Source organism: Mobula hypostoma, chromosome 9 (genome assembly GCF_963921235.1).
Source record: "Mobula hypostoma chromosome 9, sMobHyp1.1, whole genome shotgun sequence".
Classification (NCBI taxonomy): domain Eukaryota; kingdom Metazoa; phylum Chordata; class Chondrichthyes; order Myliobatiformes; family Myliobatidae; genus Mobula; species Mobula hypostoma.
In genome coordinates, this window is record NC_086105.1 from 84,527,499 (window position 1) to 84,551,759 (window position 24,261).

Genomic DNA, 24,261 nt, shown 5'->3' on the forward strand with positions numbered 1-24,261 from the left:
AGCATTTCGACCCCAGCCCCGGGAACAGGCGATACGCAAAGCTGAGGATTTGGGGCCTACATCTCCGGAGATTCTCGATCGCACAGTAGCAGCGGCAGCAAAGCAAGCATTTCAGAAGTTTCTCCAGATGTTCCTCTGCACTTCACAGCTGTCCCCATCAAATCCAGATTGTGCACGGCACCCCTAGTTACACATTATTCATTCCAAAAGGCCGCGCGTGCTGTGTCGTGCCATCTTCTCCTCCCTCCAAGTGATTTCTCAGGGCCCTTGACAGCTAACAAAGTGCTTTGGAGGTGTAGTCTCTACTACGTGAAAGGTATTGGAACAAACAGCCTGAGTTCTGCAAGCACTGAGGTGATTTATCAGGCCATCTGTCCATATGATGGTGTGACTCCAACTCCCTTTTCTCAAAATAATTATTTCACACCCACTGACAGAGCGAGCACTGGAGCCTGTGTTCAACACATCCACAAGGGGATTCAGTGATAGGCTGATTTGTGCACTCACACTACTTCGACTCCTTCACCTTGACTCAGCTCATCTGCACCGCTACTCTAACATCCTCTCCATGAAGTTACAGGGGAGAATTCTCCCCTAAATAATTTCACCCTGAATAAATGTTCCTCTTCAGCCTTTGTACTTCTCCATTGGTACTGACTCTATAAATAAGTCGCTTGATTAATTCTGTGCATCTGGAAACACACCGAACACCAGAGTACTCACTGCAACTTCAGTTTCCAGCAGTTACTTGTTCAGGAGTTCCAGAATTTCTGCTCTCTCCCTGTCCGCATTTATCTTCTACTTCCAGACAGATCACCCATCACTGGAAATCCTCCCATTCACTCCCTCCACCAGCATCTCTGGAGTCTTTCAGTCTCCCTTGGTTTCTCACAGCCTTGACACTCCCTCTCTCTTCTACTTCTCTCCTTCTTTCCATTGCAACACCCATCTCATTTCCTATTGCAACACCCATCTCATTTCCCACTGGAGATCCAATGAAAAGTAATCAGTTTGAAATATTAGCAACACACATCAAAGTTTCTGGTGAACGCAGCAGGCCAGGCAGCATCTCTAGGAAGAGGTACAGTCGACGTTTCAGGCCGAGACCCTTCGTCAGGACTAACTGAAGGAAGAGTTAGTAAGAGATTTGAAAGTGGGAGGGGGAGGGGGAGATCCAAAATGATAGGAGAAGACAGGAGGGGGAGGGATGGAGCCAAGAGCTGGACAGGTGATAGAGGGAGAAAAAGGAGAGTGAGAGAAAGAATGTGCGTATAAAAATAAATAACCGATGGGGTACGAGGGGGAGGTGGGCATTAGCAGAAGTTAGAGAAGTCAATGTTCATGCCATCAGGTTGGAGGCTACCCAGACGGAGTATGAGGTGTTGTTCCTCCAACCTGAGTGTGGCTTCATCTTTACAGTAGGGGAGGCCGTGGATAGACATGTCAGAATGGGAATGGGATGTGGAATTAAAATGTGTGGCCACTGAGAGATCCTGCTTTCTCTGGCGGACAGAGCGTAGGTGATCAGCAAAGCGGTCTCCCAGTCTGCGTCGGGTCTCGCCAATATATAGAAGGCCACATCGGGAGCACCGGATGGAGTATATAACCCCAGCCAACTCACAGGTGAAGTGTTGCCTCACCTGGAAAGACTGTCTGGGGCCCTGAATGGTGGTAAGGGAGGAAGTGTAAAGGCATGTGTAGCACTTGTTCCGCTTACAAGGATAAGTGCCAAGAGGGAGATCAGTGGGGAAGGATGGGGGGGACGAATGGACAAGGGAGTCGCGTAGGGGGCGATACACTTATCCTTGTAAGCGGCCTTCTATATATTGGCGAGACCCGACGCAGACTGGGAGACCGCTTTGCTGAACACCTACGCTCTGTCCGCCAGAGAAAGCAGGATCTCCCAGTGGCCACACATTTTAATTCCACATCCCATTCCCATTCTGACATGTCTATCCACGGCCTCCTCTACTGTAAAGATGAAGCCACACTCAGGTTGGAGGAACAACACCTTACATTCCATCTGGGTAGCCTCCAACCTGATGGCATGAACATTGACTTCTCTAACTTCCGCTAATGCCCCACCTCCCCCTCGTACCCCATCCGTTATTTATTTTTATACACACATTCTTTCTCTCACTCTCCTTTTTCTCCCTCTGTCTATACCCCTTGCCCATCCTCTGGTTCCCACCCCCCCTTGTCTTTCTCCCCGGACCTCCTGTCCCATGATCCTCTCATATCCCTTTTGCCAATCACCTGTCCAGCTCTTGGCTCCATCCCTCCCCCTCCTATCTTCTCCTATCATTTTGGATCTCCCCCTCCCATTTTCAAATCTCTAACTCTTCCTTCAGTTAGTCCTGATGAAGGGTCTCGGCCTGAAATGTCGACTGTACCTCTTCCTAGAGATGCTGCCTGGCCTGCTGAGATCACCAGCAACTTGATGTGTGTTGCTTGAGTTTCCAGCGTCTGCAGTATTCCTGTTGTTTGCAGTTTGAAATATTCACCACTTTATATTATACAATAACTTAGACAAGTGAACTAAACATATCTCCATGTCTGTAGATGACACAAAGTTGCGTGGGAGGGTGAGTGTGAATTCTAACTTTGAGAGGACATGGGATTGGGGTATACATGTCAATCAGCATAGTGACAGACTCAGATAGGGGGAGATGTAACAAGACCTGGGTGGCCTGGTGCTCAGTTAGATAAATTTGGAAATGACATCAATCTGCAGCTGTGGTCCTGGGGAAATCCCACAGCACTTGCTGAAATAAAGTAGGTGATTCCTTCAATTCCCTATCAAAGATTTTCCCCTGACTAAAAATGCTTTCCCTGGCCATTCTCTCATGGGTATCATTTTCTGAATTGCAGTGTTCTACTCCTTTCAACACCATTCTGCACATGCCAGGAAGACTAGCTGAACGAACATTAACGTAAGGAAGCCACATGGTGTCACCACTCCTACCTTCCCAAAGCTGCCTTTTCCTAGCACCATCAAGAAGTTGAAGTCTGTCAGCTTCATCCGGTCTCGATTGCCATTGTTGTCAATTTTGGACCAAGAATCAGATCTCTTCTCCTCAGCCGCCTTAGATCCTGGTCCAATTCTGGCTCTCTAGAAAAAGACAGAAGAACACCAGGAATAATACTCAAGCTAAGGCAAAAATGATGAGGCTGTGGGGGCATGGGAGATACAGTGATACAGGAGGTAGCACCAGAGACCCCTTTCAATCCTAACTTCAGGCATGTCTATGTGCAGTTTGCATCACTTGGGTTTCCCCTGCGTATTCCAGTTTCCTCCCACATGCAAAGGTGTGCAGGCTGATAGGTCTATTTGCTGCTGTAAATTGCCCCTACCATGTGGACGAGTGGCAAAACCTGGAGGAAACTGAAAGGAATGTGGGGAGAATAGATGACAGGTTAAATTAAGGGGGAATGGAATTGTCTGAGCTACTATCAACTCAACAGGCAGAGTTGATACAAGCTCAAACAATCCCCTTCCTATGACAAAAGAAAAGTGGCGTAGGTCAGAACGGTCCAAGAAGAGGAACCAGCTGTTACAGTCTGGGTGCGAGAGGCTGTTAGAAAAGGTCTTTTAATTCAGGGTCAGAAAATTGCTGGCAACTGCAGTATTTACTGTCCATCTCATTGCCTTTGAGAAGGTGGAGGTGAGCTATTCCCTTAAACGGCTGCAGCCCTTGTGCTGAAGGTACTGCCACAATGTGGTTGGGGAGTGAGTTCCAGGATTTCGAAAGAACAGTGATATATCTCCAAATGAGTAAAGAGTGTGACTTCGAGGAGAAGCTGCAGGCAACAGTGCTTCCATGTTCCAGCTGCCCTGCTCTTGGTGGGACAGGTGGCAGGTTTGGGAAGTGTTGTCAAAGCATGACAAAACTACATTAGGAACAGTCACAATTGCAGTCAGTTGAAGCAGGGACTATTAGAATGCAAGGGCTGGGAGAAATGGTATATTCCAAAAAGTGGAAAGTCTTTTAATGCCTGGAGTGGCCATTACATTCCCAGAAGTGCTGGGGGAATGAAGCTCCTGGAGGATGTATTATCTTCTGAGGTGTGACTATAGCCCAAGAACTAGGGTAAAGACTGCCAAGTGGGGTACTAGGTCTCACAAGTTAAATTTTCATAAGTGCAAAGAATGTAAGTGGCACAAAGACTAAAATGGTGACCAGACAAAAGTAGGTCCTTTAGAGATCAGCATGTTCGCCTATGTCCCCAAACAGCAGGACATGCATTGGACTTTTAATGAGTATTCCTCCTCGATATTTACTGAGGAGAAATCATGATAGCTCGGGAGATAAGGGAAACAAGTGGAGCTGTTTTGAGGAACATTCTTCTTATCAGGGAGGACGTAGTTGCAGCCTTACAGTGTATTAAAGTGGTTAAATTCCCAGAGCCTGACCAAATGTATCCTTGGACTTTAATGAAAGCTAAAAGAGAAATTGTGGGGATTATCCCTTGCAGAGATACTTGCTTCATTATTAGCCATTGGTGAAGTTCACAAAGAGTGGGTGACCAATATTGTTTAAGGGCAGCAAGGACAAGCTAGTGAACTACAGGCCAGCCAGCCTGACATCAGTAATGGGGAAGCTCTGAAGGGAATTTCAAGAACAGGATCTACCTGTGTTTGGAAGGAAAGAGTTTAATTAGGAGGAGTTAGCACTGATTATGCATAGAGTGTCATATTTGATGATTGTTCTGGAGTGTTTGGAAAGGTTACACAAAAGGTAGACAAGGGTAGGGCAGTGGATGTTTTCTGTTCAGACTTTGCCAGGGCTGATCTGTAAACTCAGGTCCCATAGAATCTAGGGAGTAGTAGTTAGGTAGATTCAAAATTGGCTCAGAGATGGGAAGCAGAGGGCTTTCTTGGAATGGAGGCCAGTGATTAATGGTGTGCCACAGGAGCTGGTGTTGTTATTTGTTATTTATAAAAATGAGTTCAATGCGAATTCACAATACATGATCAGTAAAGGTCCTGAAATTAAGAGGTGTTGTTGATATGAAGAATGGATCTTGATCAGTTAGGGAAGATATCCAAGGAATGTAAAATACATTTCAATACAGATAAACATGAGGTGATGCAGTTTGGTAAGTCAAACCAGCCTAGAACTTATACAGGTGTCCCCTGCTTTTCGAACATTCGCTTTACGAAACCTCACTGTTACGAAAGACCTACATTAGTACCCTGTTTTCGCTTTCAGAAGGTGTTTTCACTGTTATGAAAAAAAAGCAGTGCGTGATAAAAGGCCCGAGCAGCCACTCTCCCCCAGATTCGGAACGGCATTCTCGCCGGCATCGCTTAAACACGTGCCTGTGAGCAGTCGTTTGCAAGATGAGTTCTATGGCATCGGAAAAGCCTAAAAGAGCTCGTAAGGGTGTTACACTTAGCCTAAAACTAGACATAATTAAGCGTTTCGATGGTGGTGAACAAAGTAAGGACAACGTGAGTTTGGCTTGTGGAAGTTGACGAACATGATGTTGAAGAGGTTTTGGCATCCCATAACCAAGATCTGATAGATGAAAAGCTGATGCAATTGGAAGAAAAAAGGATAACAATCGAAACCGAATGCAGTAGCGAAAAGAACGTGAAGCAACTGCATGAGATTTTCGCTGCAATGATAAAGTACAACTTTAATTTTGAAAGGGTACGTAGGTTTAGGGGATATTTGCAAGATGGTTTGAGTCCTTACAAAGAACTGTGTGATAGAAAAATGCGTGAGGCTCAGCAGTCAAGCAAGCCTTCCACATCAGCCACAGCAGACGACGAACCTCGACCTTCGACATCGAGGCAGGCAGAGATAAAAGATGACCTGCCTGCTCTAATGGAAACAGATGATGACGAGATGACACCCCAGTGTCCCACCACCCCAAACCTCAGGCCACGGGACAGATACCGATTCGCGGAGAATGCAGCAGTAGCCAGGAGGCACACAGCACATCTTTAAGAAAAAAGCCGAAATAAACATGCTAATTAATTAGGTGCCGCCTGACACGTAATTGTTGGCCCAGATCAGAGACGATGCGATTGGAAATCGGCACTGATCTGGGCCGACAATTACATGCTGGGCAGCTCCTAATTAATTAGCATATTTGTTTCAGCTTTTTTCTTAAAGATGTGCTGTGTGCCTCCCGGCTACCGTTGCACCCCTGCATGCTTCGCGGATCGGTATCGGTTGGTGGCCCGGAGAGTGGGGGGCCACTGCACCACCCCAACCTGCCACGACTCAGCCTAACACACCATAATCAGTGTGCTCGGCACTGTCCCGATTCCAGTATGTGATACTACACTGTACTTACATTATTTCTACTTTATATAGGCTGTGTATTTTTACGTGTTATTTGGTATGATTTGGCAGCTTCATAGCTTAAAGGTTACTGGAGAGCCCTTGTGCTGTCTTTTTCCCAACAGCGCTTGCGTGAGATTTTCTGCCGACGGGGTTTGCGTGAGATTTTCGCTACGGAAAATAGTGCAGTAATGATTGTGGAAAAGTATTTCTACTTTATATAGGCTGTGTATTTATCATATCATTCCTGCTTTTACTATATGTTACTGTTATTTTAGGTTTTATGTGTTATTTGGCATGATTTGGTAGGTTATTTTTGGGTCTACGAACGCTCACAAAATTTTCCCATATAAATAAATGGTAATTGCTTCTTCACTTTACGACATTTCGGCTTACGAACCATTGCATAGGGACGCTCTACCTTCGTATGGCGGGGGAAACCTGTACCATGAATGCCAGGGCATATGGATTTTAACAGATCAGAGGGACTCTGGAGTACAACAGCCTCATCTGTTGAAAGTGAAGTTGCCAATAGAAAGAGAGGTGAAGGAGGCATTTAGCACACTGGCCATCAGTCAGAGACTAGATGGGTGGGATCCATGGTGGGCGCTCAGAGAACTGAGTATAGAACTTGGGACATTATATTGCAATTACATTAGTCTTTTGTGAAGCAGTACTTGGAGTTCTGTATAAAGTTTTTTTTTAACCTTGTTACAGGAAATAAGAGGTTAAACTAAAATAATCCAGAAAAGTCTTATGAACATGTTGCCAAGACAAGACAGCCTGAGTTAAAGTGGTTGGCCAGGCTCGCTCTTTATTCCTTTGACCTCAAAAGTTTATAAAATCATGATAAGGTATGGTAGCACTCTTTTTCCCCAGGATATGAAAGTCCAAAACTGCAGGCACAGATTTAGGGTGAGAGTGGAAAGACTTAAAGGGGATTTGAGGGGCAACTTCTCCGCACAGAAGGTAGTAAATTATGGAATGAACTGCCAGAGGAAGTGGTTGAGGTTGAGGCACGTTACAACACTATAATTTACAAAGCATTTAGATAGGTACTGAACATGGAGAGATTGGGCTTAGAAGGATATGGCCCAAACACAGGAAATTAGGACTAGATGGGTGGGCACCATGGTTGGTATGGACTCGTTGGGCTGAAGGGCCTATATTGCTCTATGACTATAACTGGGATTAGTTGAGAGGAGCAAGGTTTGGAGGTACATTATTAATAGGGGTAGGACAGGTAGCATATGCACACTATAGAAAATGGGAGCGGCTGCTAACACTGGGGAAAATGCTAGGAGGGATGTCAGAATAGGCTGTGTCACCAAGGTCCAGGAATAGAGGAGACTGCGCTGAATGCGTGGCTATGACAACTTCCCTACTGGGAGTCCACAGGCACTGCAGATCAGTAATAACATTTCCTCCTTGCTGATAATCAACTTCAGATGCATTTTAAGGCTGCATGCTTAGCCCATGGCTCTACTCTTTCCGAAACCATGATTATGTGGCTAAGCACAGCTCAAATGGCATCTACAAAAAAGCCAATGACTCCACTGTTATTGGTAAAATCTCAGATGGAGATGAGGCAGCTTGCAAGAGGGAGGTAGATCAGCTGATTGAGTGGTGTCACAACAACAATGTCTCACTCTATGTCAGCAAGACCAAGTAACTGATTGTGGACTTTAGGAAGAGGAATTCAGACGAACACATACCTTTCCATATTGATAGGTCAGTGGTAGAAAAGGTGAGTGGCTTTAATTTCCTGGGTGTCAACAACTCGTAGCATTTGTCCTTGGCCAAACACACTGATGCAATCACAAAGAAAGCACACCAATGTCTCTACTTCGTTCTGAGCTAAGGAGATTTGATATGTCAGCAAAAATTCTTAGGAATTTCTGTAGATGTACTGTGGAGAGTATTTGCTTGGTATGGAGCTGTCAAAGCACAGGATCACATGAAACTATAGAGGCTTATAGACTCAACCAACATCATGGGCACAACCCATCATTGAGAACATCTTAATAAGGGAGTGCCTCAAGGAAGTAGTATCTATCATTTAAGGACCCTCGCCATGAAGGACATGCCATCTTCTCATTGCTACCATTAGTGAGGAGTTACAGGAGCAGGAAGACTCACACTCAATGTTTTAAGAACATCCTCTTCCCCTCTGTCATCATAATGGATTGTCTCAATAATCAACCCATTTTTTATAATTCATAGATAAAATTATCTATTTTATGATGAGGGTGAGGGTGAGGGTGAAGATGAGGGTGGGCTGAGGTTTCTGGAACAGTATGGAACTAACAATGTCTCCAGATGAGCTTTGAAGTGTCCGTCACTGGAAAGTGGGATGATAAGTTTCACCTCTTGCCACTGATGGGCTATTACTTCCTATGCCACTGATTTCAAGAACTGGCTGATGATAAAACAGCCTACAGAACATGACCTTTTCACTTTTCTGCAACAACATCTGCCCTCTGACCATCACTCTCCCACTGTGACTGAGTAACTGAACTGGGATGCACTCTGTACCAGCTCTACTCTACGATTCAGCTATGTGTGAAATTGGAATGGGGAAGAGATTTGAAAGTGGGAGATCCGAAATGATAGGAGAAGACAGGGGTTGGGGGGATGGAGCTAAGAGCTGGAAAGTTGATTGGCAAAAGGGATATGAAGCTGGAGAAGGGAGAGGATCATGGCGTGGGAGGCCTAGGGAGAAAGAAAGGGGGAGGGGGGGAAGCTCAGAGGATGGGCAAGGAGTTATAGTGAGAGGGACAGAGGGAGAAAAAAGAGAGGGAAAAAAGGGGAAAGAAAAAATCATAATATTGATAATAATAAATAAAAAAGGAACGGGGTAGAAAGGGGAGGAGGGCCATTAACGGAAGATAGAGAAGTCAATGTTCATGCCATCAGGTTGGAGAGATTTCATTTTTATCATATTTAAGTCACTCAGTTATTTTTTTCTCTCTCCTGTCTTCAGCATTTACCCATTCTTTATAAATTCTATCTCGACTAATAGAACTTCCATCCCATTGATCGCTTTTGATTCTCATTAACATATCCAAATGACATTCACCTAAACGGTTTCTCAGCTTGTTTTTGAGTTGATTCATTAGGTTAAAACCTCGCTGACAGTCTGCACTAGACGCAAGAAAGGTTCCCCCAATATCCATCAACTGTGCAAGGTCACAAAACTGTTCATTTTGAAGTACAAATGCCACCATTTGAGCAAAGTTTGAAATCAGTTTGGATTTAACTTTTTCTTGCACAGAAAATTTGAAATCATTAAACTGTCTATTACAATATTTTTAGCTAGAAAATCATGCTATTTTAGACATAAGGCATTAACTTGTTCATCGCCAAATGTGAAGTCACAATCTGCAATTGCGGAGAAATCAAAAGCTGACCATTCTTGTACCTCAACTTTGATCTCCTCTTACATTTGATCGCTTTCGCTCTCGCTCATCTATAACATGCGTAGCGCTCCTGTAATGGGTAATGACGGGTTCTGTTGCCTGAGCTTTTGTACACTGTCCAAATGCAATTTACTTGCCAAATGACGCTTCAAGAAGTCAAGTTTCCAAATATCATCCCACTTCTTTCCACTAGCAAATTCTCCAGCAACTTTTGCATCACGACAATACAAACAGATAACTCCAGTTTCCGAATCATACATAAATATTTCTCGTAGCTGAACGTTCATGACCTCATGAGCTTTCGGTGCAACAGTTTCTACTATTTTGTTAAGCCAGTCAACTTTAAACAAATTTGCTGTTCTTTTGCGCTTCACGCCCTTCGCTTCTTTTGAATTCGACATAGTGAATCAATATTTTTTCCAATAAAACTTAGTAAGCTATCTGCAGGATTTGAAACGGATCTTTGTAAACTTTATGATATGAATACTGTCCGCCAAACATGGCTGCCGCCGTGATGCAGCTATATAAAGCGGAGCAGGATAGGTGAGGTGACGTAAATTAGTGACGTGCATTGTGGTATTTGAAAAACCGACTAGTTAACAGAAACAGTTAGCTAAAAGATTATTTTCAATAAGTATATTATTAACTACTACATTATTTTAGGTAACTAACCTTTTGTGTGCACATTAATTTCCTTTGTGCGCTGGTTGAAAAACGTGTGTTCCACGCACATGAGCACAGCTTAGAGAGAACTATGGTCATCAGGCTCCTACCCCCTTAAATAGACCACACCAGAACACAAGCTGGCCCCTCAGCCTGTTACATGGGCCCCTCTCCTGACTCAGAATTCACCCCATCCCATCACGGAAATCCCAACTCCACACCATTACCCAAACCCCTCTGGCAGTCTCTGGTTCACTCACCTCAAATTTCTGCCTCAGCTCCTCATTTCCTTCAACATCCTCATCAGGAGGCACAGGAACATTGTAGTACTCCCCTTCCTCTTGACTCAGCAGCTTGTACCTGCATAGGAAAGGTTACACTCAGCTTCAACCTGATGCTGGCTATCTGCTCACAGCCCAGTGAACATTGGTAGTAGGTGGTCACCTCTCTGACTAGAGGCTTGTGGCTTTTGTCATCTATATCAACAATGTAGTAAACTGGATTAACAAATCTGCAGAAGACACCGAAGTTGGGGGTATAGCGGACAGTAAGGAAGGCTATGAAAGCTTGCAGCGGGATCTTGACCAGCTGACAAATGGAATTTAATGCAGACAAGTGTTCACTTTGGAAACACAAACCAGGGTAGGATTCATGAGGTGAATGGAAAGCCATCAAGGAGTGTAGTAGAAGAGGGATCTGGAAATAGAGATCCATAATTCCTTGAAAGTGCTGTCACAAGTAGATAGGGACATAAAGAAAGCTTTTGGTAGAGTGGCCTTCATAAATCAAATTATTGAGTGAGGGAGTTGGGGTGTTATTTTAAAGTTATAAGACATTGGTGAGGCCTAATGTGGCGAATTGTGTGCAGTTCTAGTCACCTCCCTACAGGAAAGCTGTCAATAAAATTGAAAAAGTGCAGAGAAAATTTACAAGGATTTTGCTAGGACTTGAGGACCTGAGTTATAGGGAAAGGTTGAATAGGATTTTATTCCATAGAGCTTAGAGGAATGAATGAGGGGAGATTTGACAGAGGTATATAAAATTGTTAACGGTATAGACAGGGTGAATGCAAGTAGGTTTTTTCCACTGAGGTTGGGTGAGACTAGAACTAGAGGTCATGGGTTAAGGGTGAAAGGTGAAATGTTTAAGGGGAACATGAGAGGGAATTTCTTCACTCAGAGGGTGGTAAGAGTGAGGAACGACCTGGCAGTATAAGTGGTGGATTCTGGTTTGAATTCAACTTTTAAGAGAAATTTCGATAGGTACGTAGATGAGAAGGACATGGATGACTATGGTCTGACTGCAGGTCAATGTGACTAGGCAGATTAATGGTTCAGTACAAACTAGATGGGTCAAAGGGCCTGTTCCTGAGCTGTAGTGTTCTATGACTCTAACACCGTTGTGCTTAAATACTCACAGAGGAGCCCAGAAGGTACCTCACACCAGCAATGGCTGTGTAATAGCACTGTATTTTCAGTGATGCAGAGGAAGAATCATCCAGCTTCCACCAGTCATCTGAGCTCAAATGCCCTCCCAAATGTCCACTTACAAAAAGTATTTATAACGTGGTGTGCCCACTGGGATTGGGGACTACCCCCACCCACAAGATAATGTCACCAAGGAAGGCAGCAGAACAGACACATCAAAGCAGAGCATTGGTATTTTTAGAAAACAGTTATCTTCACACAGCTCTGGAGCACAACAATGTTAAGTCTGTATGTCACCATGGAAACTGAACAAAGGCAGGCAAATGGAGCTGCGGCCACTATCCTGGTCGAGTGGCTCCCAGTCTCTGAAGCACGTTTGAATGAGAGATCATAAGGTGCTGCGCCACAATGGAATGGACACACTGGACATTTAAGTGTTTGGAGACCTGATCAGGATCATCCCATACGACAGAAATGGACCACAGGAGCAGACATGGCTTCGAAATCCTTCAGTTCAAGAGAGACAGAAGCATCCTCCACTTACCAGCCATTGACCCCCGCTTTCTGCAGCTCTGAGATTCCAAAAGACAGTGATCCCATGAAATCATTTCTGCTGGTTAGATCCCAGTCCCATATTCCAATAGACAGCCTGCGGTCCTTGTCTGAGTCCTTTAGATTGCTGTTGAGGGAACATTACATGAAGACCAAGAGTTAGGAATCAAGTGGGGCTGGGGTCACAGGAAGGATCATTGTAATAACCAGGGCAAGTGTGTGGGAGAAAGTCTGTTTCCCACAACACGAAGAACAAGTGCCCCTCAGCAAAACACTCAGAGAGGCACAGTTTGTTTTTGGTGGGATTGGTCCACCTCTTAGTGTTCTTGAGGCAGGCACCACAACTGCGGCCATAGTCACATTCAGGGCTTTGACAGGCAACTGAAGGAATGTTCTACTTGTAGAGAAAGTGGAAGGGATCAGTGTTCCCATGTGTATGTGCTCTCAGCTGCTGCCTGTTGAAGATACACACACGATACCTGTAGTATATATTAGTGAAGAGAGAGAGCATTCAAATCAGGCTGATTTATCAATAATGAGTACTTTATGGAACATGGAGTCAGGTAAATATTTATCTGGAGACAAAGGGGTCTGCAGATCTGAGAATCCAGAGCAATGCATTGCATGTGATGAAGGGATAGAATTCAGGTTGACCTTTCAGGTTGAAACCCTGGTTTAACAGATGTTGCTCAATCTTCTGAGTTCCTCCAACAGACTCTTTGTTGTCCCAAATATTAATCTGGGAATGAGATAACATACATTCACACACACTATCAGCTCCTGCTAACCTACAGCCCTAACATCACCCATGCTCATACAGTCAACTCCAGGTTGTCTAACAGTTTGTATATGATTTGCCCTTACAATGTGAAGCTCTCATTCCAGGTTGGGTTGAGGGAACACTTAATGGTCTTGGTTTTCTGCTTGCTCTCACTCTTTGGGTCAGGAATCAGCTTCAACTTCACGTAGGGGTCAGAGAGGCCATTGGGGTCCATCGGTACAAGGTTCCGGGCTTCTTTCACTGCACAAAGACACAAAGCAAACAGATGTGGACTTAGTGCACAAGGTGCAGTACTACACAATCATAGACAAGATATATCATCCAATACCCAGCTGACCCATGATCTTCAACCCCCCCATTTTCTCTCCTATCCAATCCTACTTTAACCACACCCTCTTCACTAATGGACCCCAATTCCAACCCTACCCCTGAACTCTCCACTTATCCCAGACTATAGCCCAATCCCTCTTCACCCCATCCCCATCACACGTGCACCTGCTTTTCCCACCCTTAGGGACAGACTGGGATCAGGTAGCATGTGTGGGACATACTACCTGCCTACAGTCACCATCCCAGCACTGATTCGGTTACCCCCACACACCATGCTGCCTGATCATAAGACCATAAGACATAAGAGCAGAATTAAGCCATTTAGCCTGTTGAGTCTGCTCCATCATTCAGTCATGGCTGATCCCTTTTGTCCCCTCCTCAGCCCACTCTCCATAACCTTTGATGCTATGTCCAATCAAGAACTACCAAACTCTGCCTTAAATACATCCAATGACCTGGCCTCCACAGCTGCCTGTGATAATAAATTCCACAAGTTCACCACCATCTGGCTAAATAAATTTCTCCACTTCTCTGTTTTAAATGGATGCCCCTCTATCCTGAGGCTGTGCCCTCTTGTCCTAGACTCCCCTACCAGGGGAAACATCCTTTGCACATCTACCATGTCCAGGCCTTTCAACATTCGAAAGGCTTGAATGAGATTCCCCCTCATCCTTCTGAATTTCAGCAAGTACAGACCCACAGCTATCAAACGTTCCTCGTATGATAACCCTTTTCATTCTCAGAAACATCCTTGTAAACTTCCTCTAAACCCTCTCCAATGTCAGCACATTTTTTCTTAGATGAGGAGCCCAAAACTGTTAACAATAGTCAAGGTGGGGCCTCACCTGTGCCATATAAAGCCTCAGCATCACATCCCCGTTCTTGTATTCTAGACCTCTTGAAATGAATGCTAACATTGCATTTGTCTTCCGCACCACCGACTCTACCTGCAAGTTAAACTTTAGGTTGTTCTGTTTTCTCCCCATTTTCCAACATTGTATTTCATTTGCCATTTTCTTGCCCATTCTCTTAATCTGTCTAAGTCCTTCTGCAGCCTACCTGTTTCCTCAACACTACCTGCCCCACCACCAATCTTAGTATCATTTGCAAACTTGGCAACAAAGCCATCTACTCCATCATCTAAATCACTGACATACAACATAAAAATAAGCATTCTCAACACAGACCCCTGTGGAACACCACTAGTTACTGGCAGCCAACCAGAAAAGGATCCTTTTATTTCCACTCGCTGCCTCCTACCAAACAGCCAATGCTCTAAGCATGCCAGTAACTTTCCTGTAATGCCAAGGGCTCTTTGTCCTATCTTGTCCTGTGTCACCAAGTACTTCATAACCTCATCCTTAACAATTGACTTCAACATCTTCCCAACAATTAAGGTCAGGCAAACTGGTCTATAATTTCCTTTCTGCTGCCTTCCTCCTTTCTTAAAGAGTAGAGTGACATTTGCAATTTTCCAGTCCTCATGCCATAGTCGTCCAATGATTTTTGAAAGATCATTACTAATGGCTCCACAATCTCTACTGCAACATTTTTCAGAACCCTAGTGTGCAGTTCATCTGGCCTGGGTGACTTATGTACTTTTAGGTCTTTCAGCTTTTTGAGCACCTTCTCTCTTGGAATGGTAATTGTACTCACTTCTCTTTCCTCACACCCTTCAACAGCTGGTGCACTGCTAGTATCTTCCAGAGTGAAGACTGATGCAAAATACACATTTAGTTCATCTGCCATCTGCTTGTCTCCCCATTACTATTTATCTGGCCTCATTTTCTAGTGGGTCTATATCCACTCTCATCTCTCTTTTATTTTTACATACCTAAAAAGCTTTTACTATCCACTTTGATATTGTTTGCCAACTTGCTTTCATATTTCATTTTTTCCCTCCTAATGGTTCTTTTAGTTGCTTTCTGTAGGGTTTAAAAAGCTTCCCAATCCTCTGTCTTGCTACTAATTTTTGCTTTGTTGTATGCCCTCTCTTTTGTTTTTACATTAGCTTTGACTTCCCTTGTCAGCCATGGTTGTACTATTTTGCCATTTGATTATTTCTTTGTTTTTGGAATACATCTATCCTGCACTCCCTCATTTTACCCAGAAACTCACATCATTGCTGCTCTGCTGTCACCCTTGCCAGCATCTCCTTCCGATTTACTTTGGCCAACTCCCTCTCATACCACTGTAATTTCCTTTACTCCACTGAAATACTGCTACATCAGGTTTTACTTTTTCCCCATCAAGTTTCAAGTTGAACTCAATCATATTGTGATCACTGCCTCCTAAAGATTACTTTACCTTAAGCTCCCTAATCATCTCCGGTTTATTACATAGCATCCAATCCAGTATAGCTGATCCCCTAAGTAGGCTCAACGACAAACTGCTTTAAAAGCCATCTACCTCATAGATGTTCAACAAACTAACTCTCTTGAGATCCATTACCAGCTTGATTTTCCCAATCGACATGACTATCATAACATTGCCCTTTTGGCACGCCTTTTCCAATTTCCATTGTAATCTGTGGTCCACATCCTCACTACTGTTGGGAGGCCTGTATATAATTGCCATCAGGGTCATTTTACCTTTGCAGTTTTTTAACTTAACCCACAAGGATTCAGCATCTTCTGATCCTATGTCACACCTTTCTACTGATTTGATGCCATTATTTACCAGCAGAGCCACGCCAATCCCTCTGCGTACCTTCCTATCTCTACAACGTACAACGTGCAACCTAGAACATTCAGCTCCCAACTACAACCATCCTTCAGCCATGATTCAGTGATGCCCACAACAACATACTTGACAATCTGTAAAAATGCAACAAGATCATCCACCTTATTTCTTATACTTCGTGAATTAAGATATAACACTTTTAGTACTGTATTTGCCACCCTTTTTGATTTTGCATCCCTAATGCACTGGTTCTCACCTTGATGGGTGTTATTTTGTCCTATCATCTGCTTGCCCTTCCTGACAGTCTGACTGCACTCTATCTTTGCTTTTTCACCATCCATCCTATCCTGTGTCCCTTCATTCTGGTTCCCATCCTCCTGCCAAATTAGTTTAAAACGTCCCCAACAGCTCTAACAAACCTGCTCACGAGAATATTGGTTCAGGTAAAACCCATCACTTTTGAATAGATCATACCTCCCCCAGAAGAGATCCCAGTGATCCAAGAATCTGAAGCCCTGCCTGCTGCACCAGCTTCTCAGCCACACATTAATAGAATAGTACAGCACATTACAGGCCCTTCAGCCCACAATGTTGTGCTGACCCTCAAACCCTGCCTCCCATATAACCCCCCACCTTAAATTCCTCCATATACTGTCTAGTAGTCTCTTAAACTTCACTAGTGTATCTGCCTCCACCACTGACTCAGTCAGTGCATTCCACACACCAACCACTCTCTGAGTAAAAAACCTTCCTCTAATATCCCCCTTGAACTTCCCACACCTTACCTTAAAGCCATGTCCTCTTGTATTGAGCAGTGGTGCCCTGGGGAAGAGGCGCTGGCTATCCACTCTATCTATTCCTCTTATTATCTTGTACACCTCTATCATGTCTCCTCTCATCCTCCTTCTCTCCAAAGAGTAAAGCCCTAGCTCCATTAATCTCTGATCATAATGCATACTCTCTAAACCAGGTAGCAACCTGGTAAATCTCCTCTGTACCCTTTCCAATGCTTCCACATCCTTCCTATAGTGAGGTGACCAGAACTGGACACAGTACTCCAAGTGTGGCCTAACCAGAGTTTCACAGAGCTGCATCATTACATCACGACTCTTAAACTCTAACCCTCAACTTATGAAAGCTAACACCCCATAAGCTTTCTTAACTACTCTATCCACCTGTGAAGCAACTTTCAGGGATCTGTGGACATGTACCCCCAGATCCCTCTGCTCCTCCACACTACCAAGTATCCTGCCATTTACTTTGTACTCTGCCTTGGAGTTTGTCCTTCCAAAGTGTACCACCTCACACTTCTCCGGGTTGAACTCCATCTGCCACTTCTCAGCTCACTTCTGCATCCTATCAATGTCTCTCTGCAATCTTTGACAATCCTCTACACTATCTACAAAACCACCGACCTTTGTGTCGTCTGCAAACTTGCCAACCCACCATTCTACTCCACATCCAGGTCGTTAATAAAAATCACGAAAAGTAGAGGTCCCAGAACAGATCCTTGTGGGACACCACTAGTCACAATCCTCCAATCTGAATGTACTCCCTCCACCACAACCCTCTGCCTTCTGCAGGCATGCCAATTCTGAATCCACCTGGCCAAACTTCCCAGGATCCCATGCCTTCTGACTTTCTGAATAAGCCTACCGTGTGGAACCGTCTCAAATGCCTTACTAAAATCCATATAGATCACATCCACTGCACTACCCTCATCTATATGCCTGGTCCCCTCCTCAAAGAACTCTATCAGGTTTATTAGACATGATCTGCCCTTCACAAAGCCATGCTGACTGTCCCTGATCAGACCATGAGTCTCTAAATGCCCATAGATCCTATTTCGAAGAATCTTTTCCAACAGCTTTCCCACCTCAGACGTAAGGCTCACTGGTCTATAATTACCCAAACTATCCCTACTACCTTTTTTGAACAAGGGGACAACATTCGCCTCCCTCCAATCCTCCGGTACCATTCCCGTGGACAACGAGGACATAAAGATCCTAGTCAGAGCCTCAGCAATCTCTTCCCTCGCCTCGTGGAGCAGCCTGGGGAATATTCCATCAGGCCCCGGGGACTTATCCGTCCTAATGTATTTTAACAACTCCAACACCTCCTCTCCCTTAATATCAACATGCTCCAGAACATCAACCTCACTCATATTGCCCTCACCATCATCAAGTTCCCTCTCATTGGTGAATACCGAAGAGAAGTATTCATTGAGGACCTCGCTCACTTCCACAGCCTCCAGGCACATCTTCCCAACTTTATCTCTAATCGGTCCTACCTTCACTCCTGTCATCCTTTTGTTCTTCACATAATTGAAGAATGCCTTGGGGTTTTCCTTTACCCTACTCGCCAAGGACTTCTCATGCCTCTTTCTTGCATTTCTCAGCCCCATCTTAAGCTCCTTTCTTGCTTCCCTAGATTCCTCAATAGACCCATCTGATCCTTGCTTCCTAAACCTCATGTATGCTGCCTTCTTCCACCTGACTAGATTTTGCACCTCACTTGTCACCCATGGTTCCTTCACCCTACCATTCTTTATCTTCCTCACCAGGACAAATTTATCCCTAACCTCCTGCAAGAGATCTCTAAACATCGACCACATATCCATAGTACATTTCCCTGCAAAAACATCATCCCAATTCACACCCACAAGTTCTAGCCTTATAGCCTTATAGCCTTATAATTTGCCCTTCCCCAATTGAAAATTTTTCTGTCCTCTTTGATTCTATCCTTTTCCATGATAATGCTAAAGGCCAAGGAGCGGTGGTCACTGTCCCCCAGATGTTCACCCACTGAGAGATCTGTAACCTGACTCGGTTCATTATTTAGTACTAGATCTAGTATGGCATTCCCCCTAGCCTGCCAGATCATCCTGTTTCTGCCACACGGGGCAGGTGGCAATCCAGAAATTACTACCCAGGAGGTCCTGCTTCTTAGCTTTCTGCCTAGTTCTCTAAATTACTTTTCCTTCCTATGTCACTGGCACTAATATGTACCAAGACATCTGGCTGCTCTCCCTTCCACTCCAAAATGTTGTGGGTTCTATCCAAGACATCCATGATCCTGGCAACCGGGAGGCAACATACCATCCAGTTGTCCTGTTCACATCCACAGAATCTGCTGTCTGTTCCCCTGACTATTGTGTCCCCTGTCACTACTGCTCCCCTCTTTTCCATGCTCAGTGCCAGTAACATGGTCACAGCGGTGCTCTGTGCTAAGTGCCTCTTCAAATTTCTATTTGTCCTGACAGTCACCCAGCTACTCGCCTCCTGCAACTTAGGGGTGGCTACTTCCCTGTAACTCTGATCGATTATCTCCTTGCTCTCCTGTACAAGCCGAAGGTTGTCCCGCTGCTGCTCCAGATCCCTAACACAGTCTTCAAGGAGCTGCAGCTGGATGCACTTCATGCAGACGTAGTTCCCTGGAGCAGGCTACCTTCCTGCCAACAGGTATTGGTCGACAACATACAGCCACTTTGGGACGGAGTATATGAGGATATAGATAGGGTGGGGAGGCCTTACACTTTTGTACCAAGCACCACACTGGTGTCCCTCTGATTCATTGCACATTCTCACTCCTCCAGTTCCAGTAGCACATACTCAGCCCCTGCAGCTTACACATTCACCACTCCACTGTGTGCTGCTGTGCTGGGATCCTGTATGATCCTCTGTCCTCCGCCAAACCTCCACAGCAAAGAACAATCCATTCTGTGTATAGAGGGACAGCAGTAGAAACTGGGGGGAAGAGCAGGAGGTGGGCTGGTGGTGGAGAGCGGAAGGGAGGGTAAAGGGGGAGAGAGAGGATGAGGGGAAGAAGTAGGGGACAATTGGAGGAAGGGGGAGAGTGGGACAGGCGGAGGTTGAAGAGAGGGTTTGTAGAGAGGCTGTAGAAGGGGAGGGAGGAGCATGGGTGAAAGGGTGGGATGAGTGGGCGGAGAAGGAGGAGAGGCTAATGGGGGGGAGGGAAGGGCCAGAGGAGAGAAAGAGAAGAAAGAAAGGAAGAGGAGAGGGGGGAGGGAGAGGGGTGAGGGGGGAGGGGAGAGTGGGGAGAGGGAGGGGGGAGGGAGAGAGGGGGAGGGGATAGAAGGGAGAGAGGGGAGAGCAGGGGGGAGAAGGGAGAGAAGGAGGGAAAAGGGGGAAGAGAGGAAAAGAGTGGGGAAGGGGAGGAGAGGGTAAGGGGGAATGAAGATGGGGGAGTGAGGAGGAGAGGGGGAGAGGTTGGGAACCATTGGAGGAAGGAGGAGAGTGGGATGGGGCAGGATGTAGATGAGGGTGCAGAAGGGGAGGGAGGAGCAGAGGTGGAAGGGGGATGAGCAAGCAGAGAAGGGGGAGAGTAGGAAGGGGAGAGAGGGTGAGATGGGGAGAGGAGGAAGGGATGGAGAGAGGGTGAGAGGGGGAGAGGGAGAGAGGGGGAAAAAGGGGAGTGGGAGAAAGGGTGGAAGGAGGAGAGAGGGTGGAGATTGGGGATAGGGGAGAGGGAAGTGGTGGAAAAAAGAGGAAAGAGGGAAGGGGAAGCATTAGAGGGTGGGTAGAGAGTGAGAAAAGGGAGAAGAGGGAAGGAGATCAAAGGGGAGGAGGGAGAGAGGAGGAAATGGAGAGTTGAGGAAGGGAAAGGGGAAGAGGGGAAAGGAGAGGAGGGGAGGGGGGAAAGGGGCAGAGGGGATCGGGACTACAGAGCAGCATGGGAGTTGAATTCTGAAGGAAGGCAGTTTTATTAAAAACTTCCTCGAGTGCAAGAAGGACGAGATTGTGAAAGTGCGTGACATAACAAGAGAGTTTAAAAAGGAGACCACCCTATACAGCGGGCAGCTGTCGGAGCGGGCAGCGGAGTGAGTGGTAGCAGAGTGTAGGGCTTTGGCTTCAACGGGCTTCGGCGGTAAACAGGAAGAGGCGAGAGCGAAGCACCAACTCTTCTTTTCTTCCCCACCCCGCCAACCTTCACGAATCGGCCCGGACAGACAGGAACAGCAGGGCTCTTACAGCTAACAGTACGAGCTAACGGTTTAAAAAGTCCGTCTGTTTGGCGAGGTAAGTGGGTGAGTAGACTTATTTTTCCTGTTTCATTCCTGTAGAATTAGATAGCACGCCTGCAGGGTTAGTGCTTTGTTCACGGTGTCAGATGTGGGAATCCTGGAAGACCTCCAGCCTCCCTGATGGCCACATCTGTGCCAGGTGCACCGAGATGCAGCTCCTCAGAAACCGTGTTAGGGATCTGGAGCTGCAGCTTGATGACCTACTGCTTATCCGGGAAAGTGAAGAGGTGATAGACAGGAGCTACAGGGAGGTAGTCATCCAGATCAGAAAACTGAGTTGCTGTCAAGAGAGGGAAGGGAAATGCCCGGATAGTGGAGAGCACACCTGTGGCTGTTCCCTTCAGCCACAAATATCTTAGAAACCATAGAAACTACAGCACAGAAACAGGCCTTTTGGCCCTTCTTGGCTGTGCCGAACCATTTTCTGCCTAGTCCCACTGACCTGCACACGGACCATATCCCTCCATACACCTCCCATCATGTATCTGTCCAATTTATTCTTAAATGTTAAAAAAAGAACCCGCATTTACCACCTCGTCTGGCAGCTCATTCCATACTCCCACCACTCTCTGTGTGAAGAAGCCCCCCAATGTTCCCTTTAAACTTCTCCCCCCTCACCCTAAACCCATGTCCTCTGGTTTTTTCTCCCCATGCCTCAGTGGAAAAAGCCTGCTTGCATTCACTCTATCTATACCCATCATAATTTTATATACCTCTATCAAATCTCCCCTCATTCTTCTACGCTCCAGGGAATAATGTCCTAACCTATTCAACCTTTCTCTGTAACTGAGTTTCTCAAGTCCCGGCAACATCCTTGTAAACCTTCTCTGCACTCTTTCAACCTTATTTATATCCTTCCTGTAATTTGGTGACCAAAACTGAACACAATACTCCAGATTCGGCCTCACCAATGCCTTATACAACCTCATCATAACATTCCAGCTCTTATACTCAATACTTTGATTAATAAAGGCCAATGTACCAAAAGCTCTCTTTACGACCCTATCTACCTGTGACGCCACTTTTAGGGAATTTTGTATCTGTATTATCTTGTTCTAGATGCTGTTGAGAGGGATGACCTGCCAGGGGATGCCCACAGTGACAAGGTCTCTGGCACTGAGCCTGGCGCTATTGCGCAGGAAGGAAGGAGGGAGAAGAGGAATGCGGTAGTCATAGGGGATTCCATAGTCAGGGGAATGGACAGGAGATTCTGTGAGCCTGATAGAGACACCCCCATGGTGTGTTGCCTCTCAGGTGCCAGGGTATGGGTGTCTCAGATCGGGTCCGGAATATTCTGAAGGGGGAGGGTGAGCAGCCAGTTGTCTTGGTACATGTTGGTACCAATGACATAGATATGACAAAGGAGGAGGTCCTGAAGAGAGATTTCTGGGAGTTAGGAAGGAAGCTGAGAAGCAGGACCTCCAGGGTAGTAATCTCGGGATTGCTACCTGTGCCATGTGCAAGCGAGGGCAAGAATAGTAGGATCAGGCAGATGAAAGCATGGCTGAGAGACTGGTGCAGGGGGCAGGGCTTCAGATTCTTGGATAATTGGGATCTCCTCTGGGGGAAGTATGATCTGTTCAAAATGGACAGGTTACACCTGAACCCGAAGGGGACCAATATCCTGGCGGTTCATAGCCAATGAACTGGCCTCAACTGTTTCCTGTGGCAGAGAATTCCACAGATTCACCACTCTCTGTGTGAAGTTTTTCCTAATCTCGGTCCTAAAAGGCTTCCCCTCTATCCTCAAACTGTGGCCCCTCGTTCTGGACTTCCCCAACATCGGGAACAATCTTCCTGCATCTATCCTGTCCAATCCCTTTAGGATTTTATACATTTCAATCAGATCCCCCCTCAATCTTCTAAATTCCAACGAGTATAAGCCTACTTCATCCAGTCCTTCATCATATGAAAGTCCTGCCATCCCAGGAATCAATCTGGTGAACCTTCTTTGTACTCCCTCTAAGGCAAGGATGTCTTTCCTCAGATTAGGAGGCCAAAACTGCACACAATACTCCAGGTGTGGTCTCACCAAGGCCTTGTACAACTGCAGTAGTACCTCCCTGCTCCTGTACTCGAATCCTCTTGCTATAAATGCCAGCATACCATTCGCCTTTTTCACCGCCTGCTGTACCTGCATGCCCACTTTCAATGACTGGTGTATAATGACACCCAGGTCTCGTTGCACCTCCCCTTTTCCTAATCAGCCACCATTCAGATAATAATCTGTTTTCCTGTTTTTGCCACCAAAGTGGATAACTTCACACTTATCCACATTAAATTGCATCTGCCATGAATTTGCCCACTCACCTAACCTATCCAAGTCACCCTGCATCCTTTTAGCATCCTCCTCACAGCTAACACTGCAGCCCAGCTTCGTGTCATCCGCAACCTTGGAGATGCTGCATTTAATTCCCTCATCCAAGTCATTAATATATATTGTAAACAACTGGGGTCCCAGCACTGAGCCTTGCGGTACCCCACTAGTCACTGCCTGCCATTCTGAAAAGGTCCCATTTATTCCCACTCTTTGCTTCCTGTCTGCCAACCAATTCTCTATCCACATCAATACCTTACCCCCAATACCGTGTGCTTTAGGTTTGCACACTAATCTCCTGTGTGAGACCTTGTCAAAAGCCTTTTGAAAATCCAAATATACCACATCCACTGGTTCTCCCCTATCCACTCTACTAGTTACATCCTTAAAAAATTCTATGAGATTCGTCAGACATGATTTTCCTTTCACAAATCCATACTGACTTTGTCCGATGATTTCACCGCTTTCCAAATGTGCTGTTATCACATCTTTGATAACTGACTCTAGCAGTTTCCCCACCACCAATGTTAGGCTAACCGGTCTATAATTCCCTGGTTTCTCTCTCCCTCCTTTTTTAAAAAGTGGGGTTACATTAGCCACCCTCCAATCCTCAGGAACTAGTCCAGAATCTAAATAGTTTTGAAAAATTATCACTAATGCATCCACCATTTCTTGGGCTACTTCCTTAAGCACTCTGGGATGCAGACCATCTGGCCCTGGGGATTTATCTGCCTTTAATCCCTTCAATTT

At 45.6% G+C, this 24,261-nt stretch overlaps 1 protein-coding gene across 1 annotated transcript in view; it reads right to left on the reverse strand.

The window, feature by feature from the left end:
- Positions 1-24,261, reverse strand: part of LOC134351826 (protein kinase C beta type) — a 405,871-nt gene that overhangs the window by 116,878 nt on the left and 264,732 nt on the right. Inside the window, exons 6-9 of the mRNA XM_063058567.1 lie at positions 13,222-13,378; positions 12,350-12,484; positions 10,639-10,738; positions 2,966-3,112 (exon numbers count right to left, since the gene is read on the reverse strand). Coding sequence (XP_062914637.1) covers positions 2,966-3,112; positions 10,639-10,738; positions 12,350-12,484; positions 13,222-13,378 — 539 coding nt within the window. The remainder of the gene's footprint in view (positions 1-2,965; positions 3,113-10,638; positions 10,739-12,349; positions 12,485-13,221; positions 13,379-24,261) is intronic.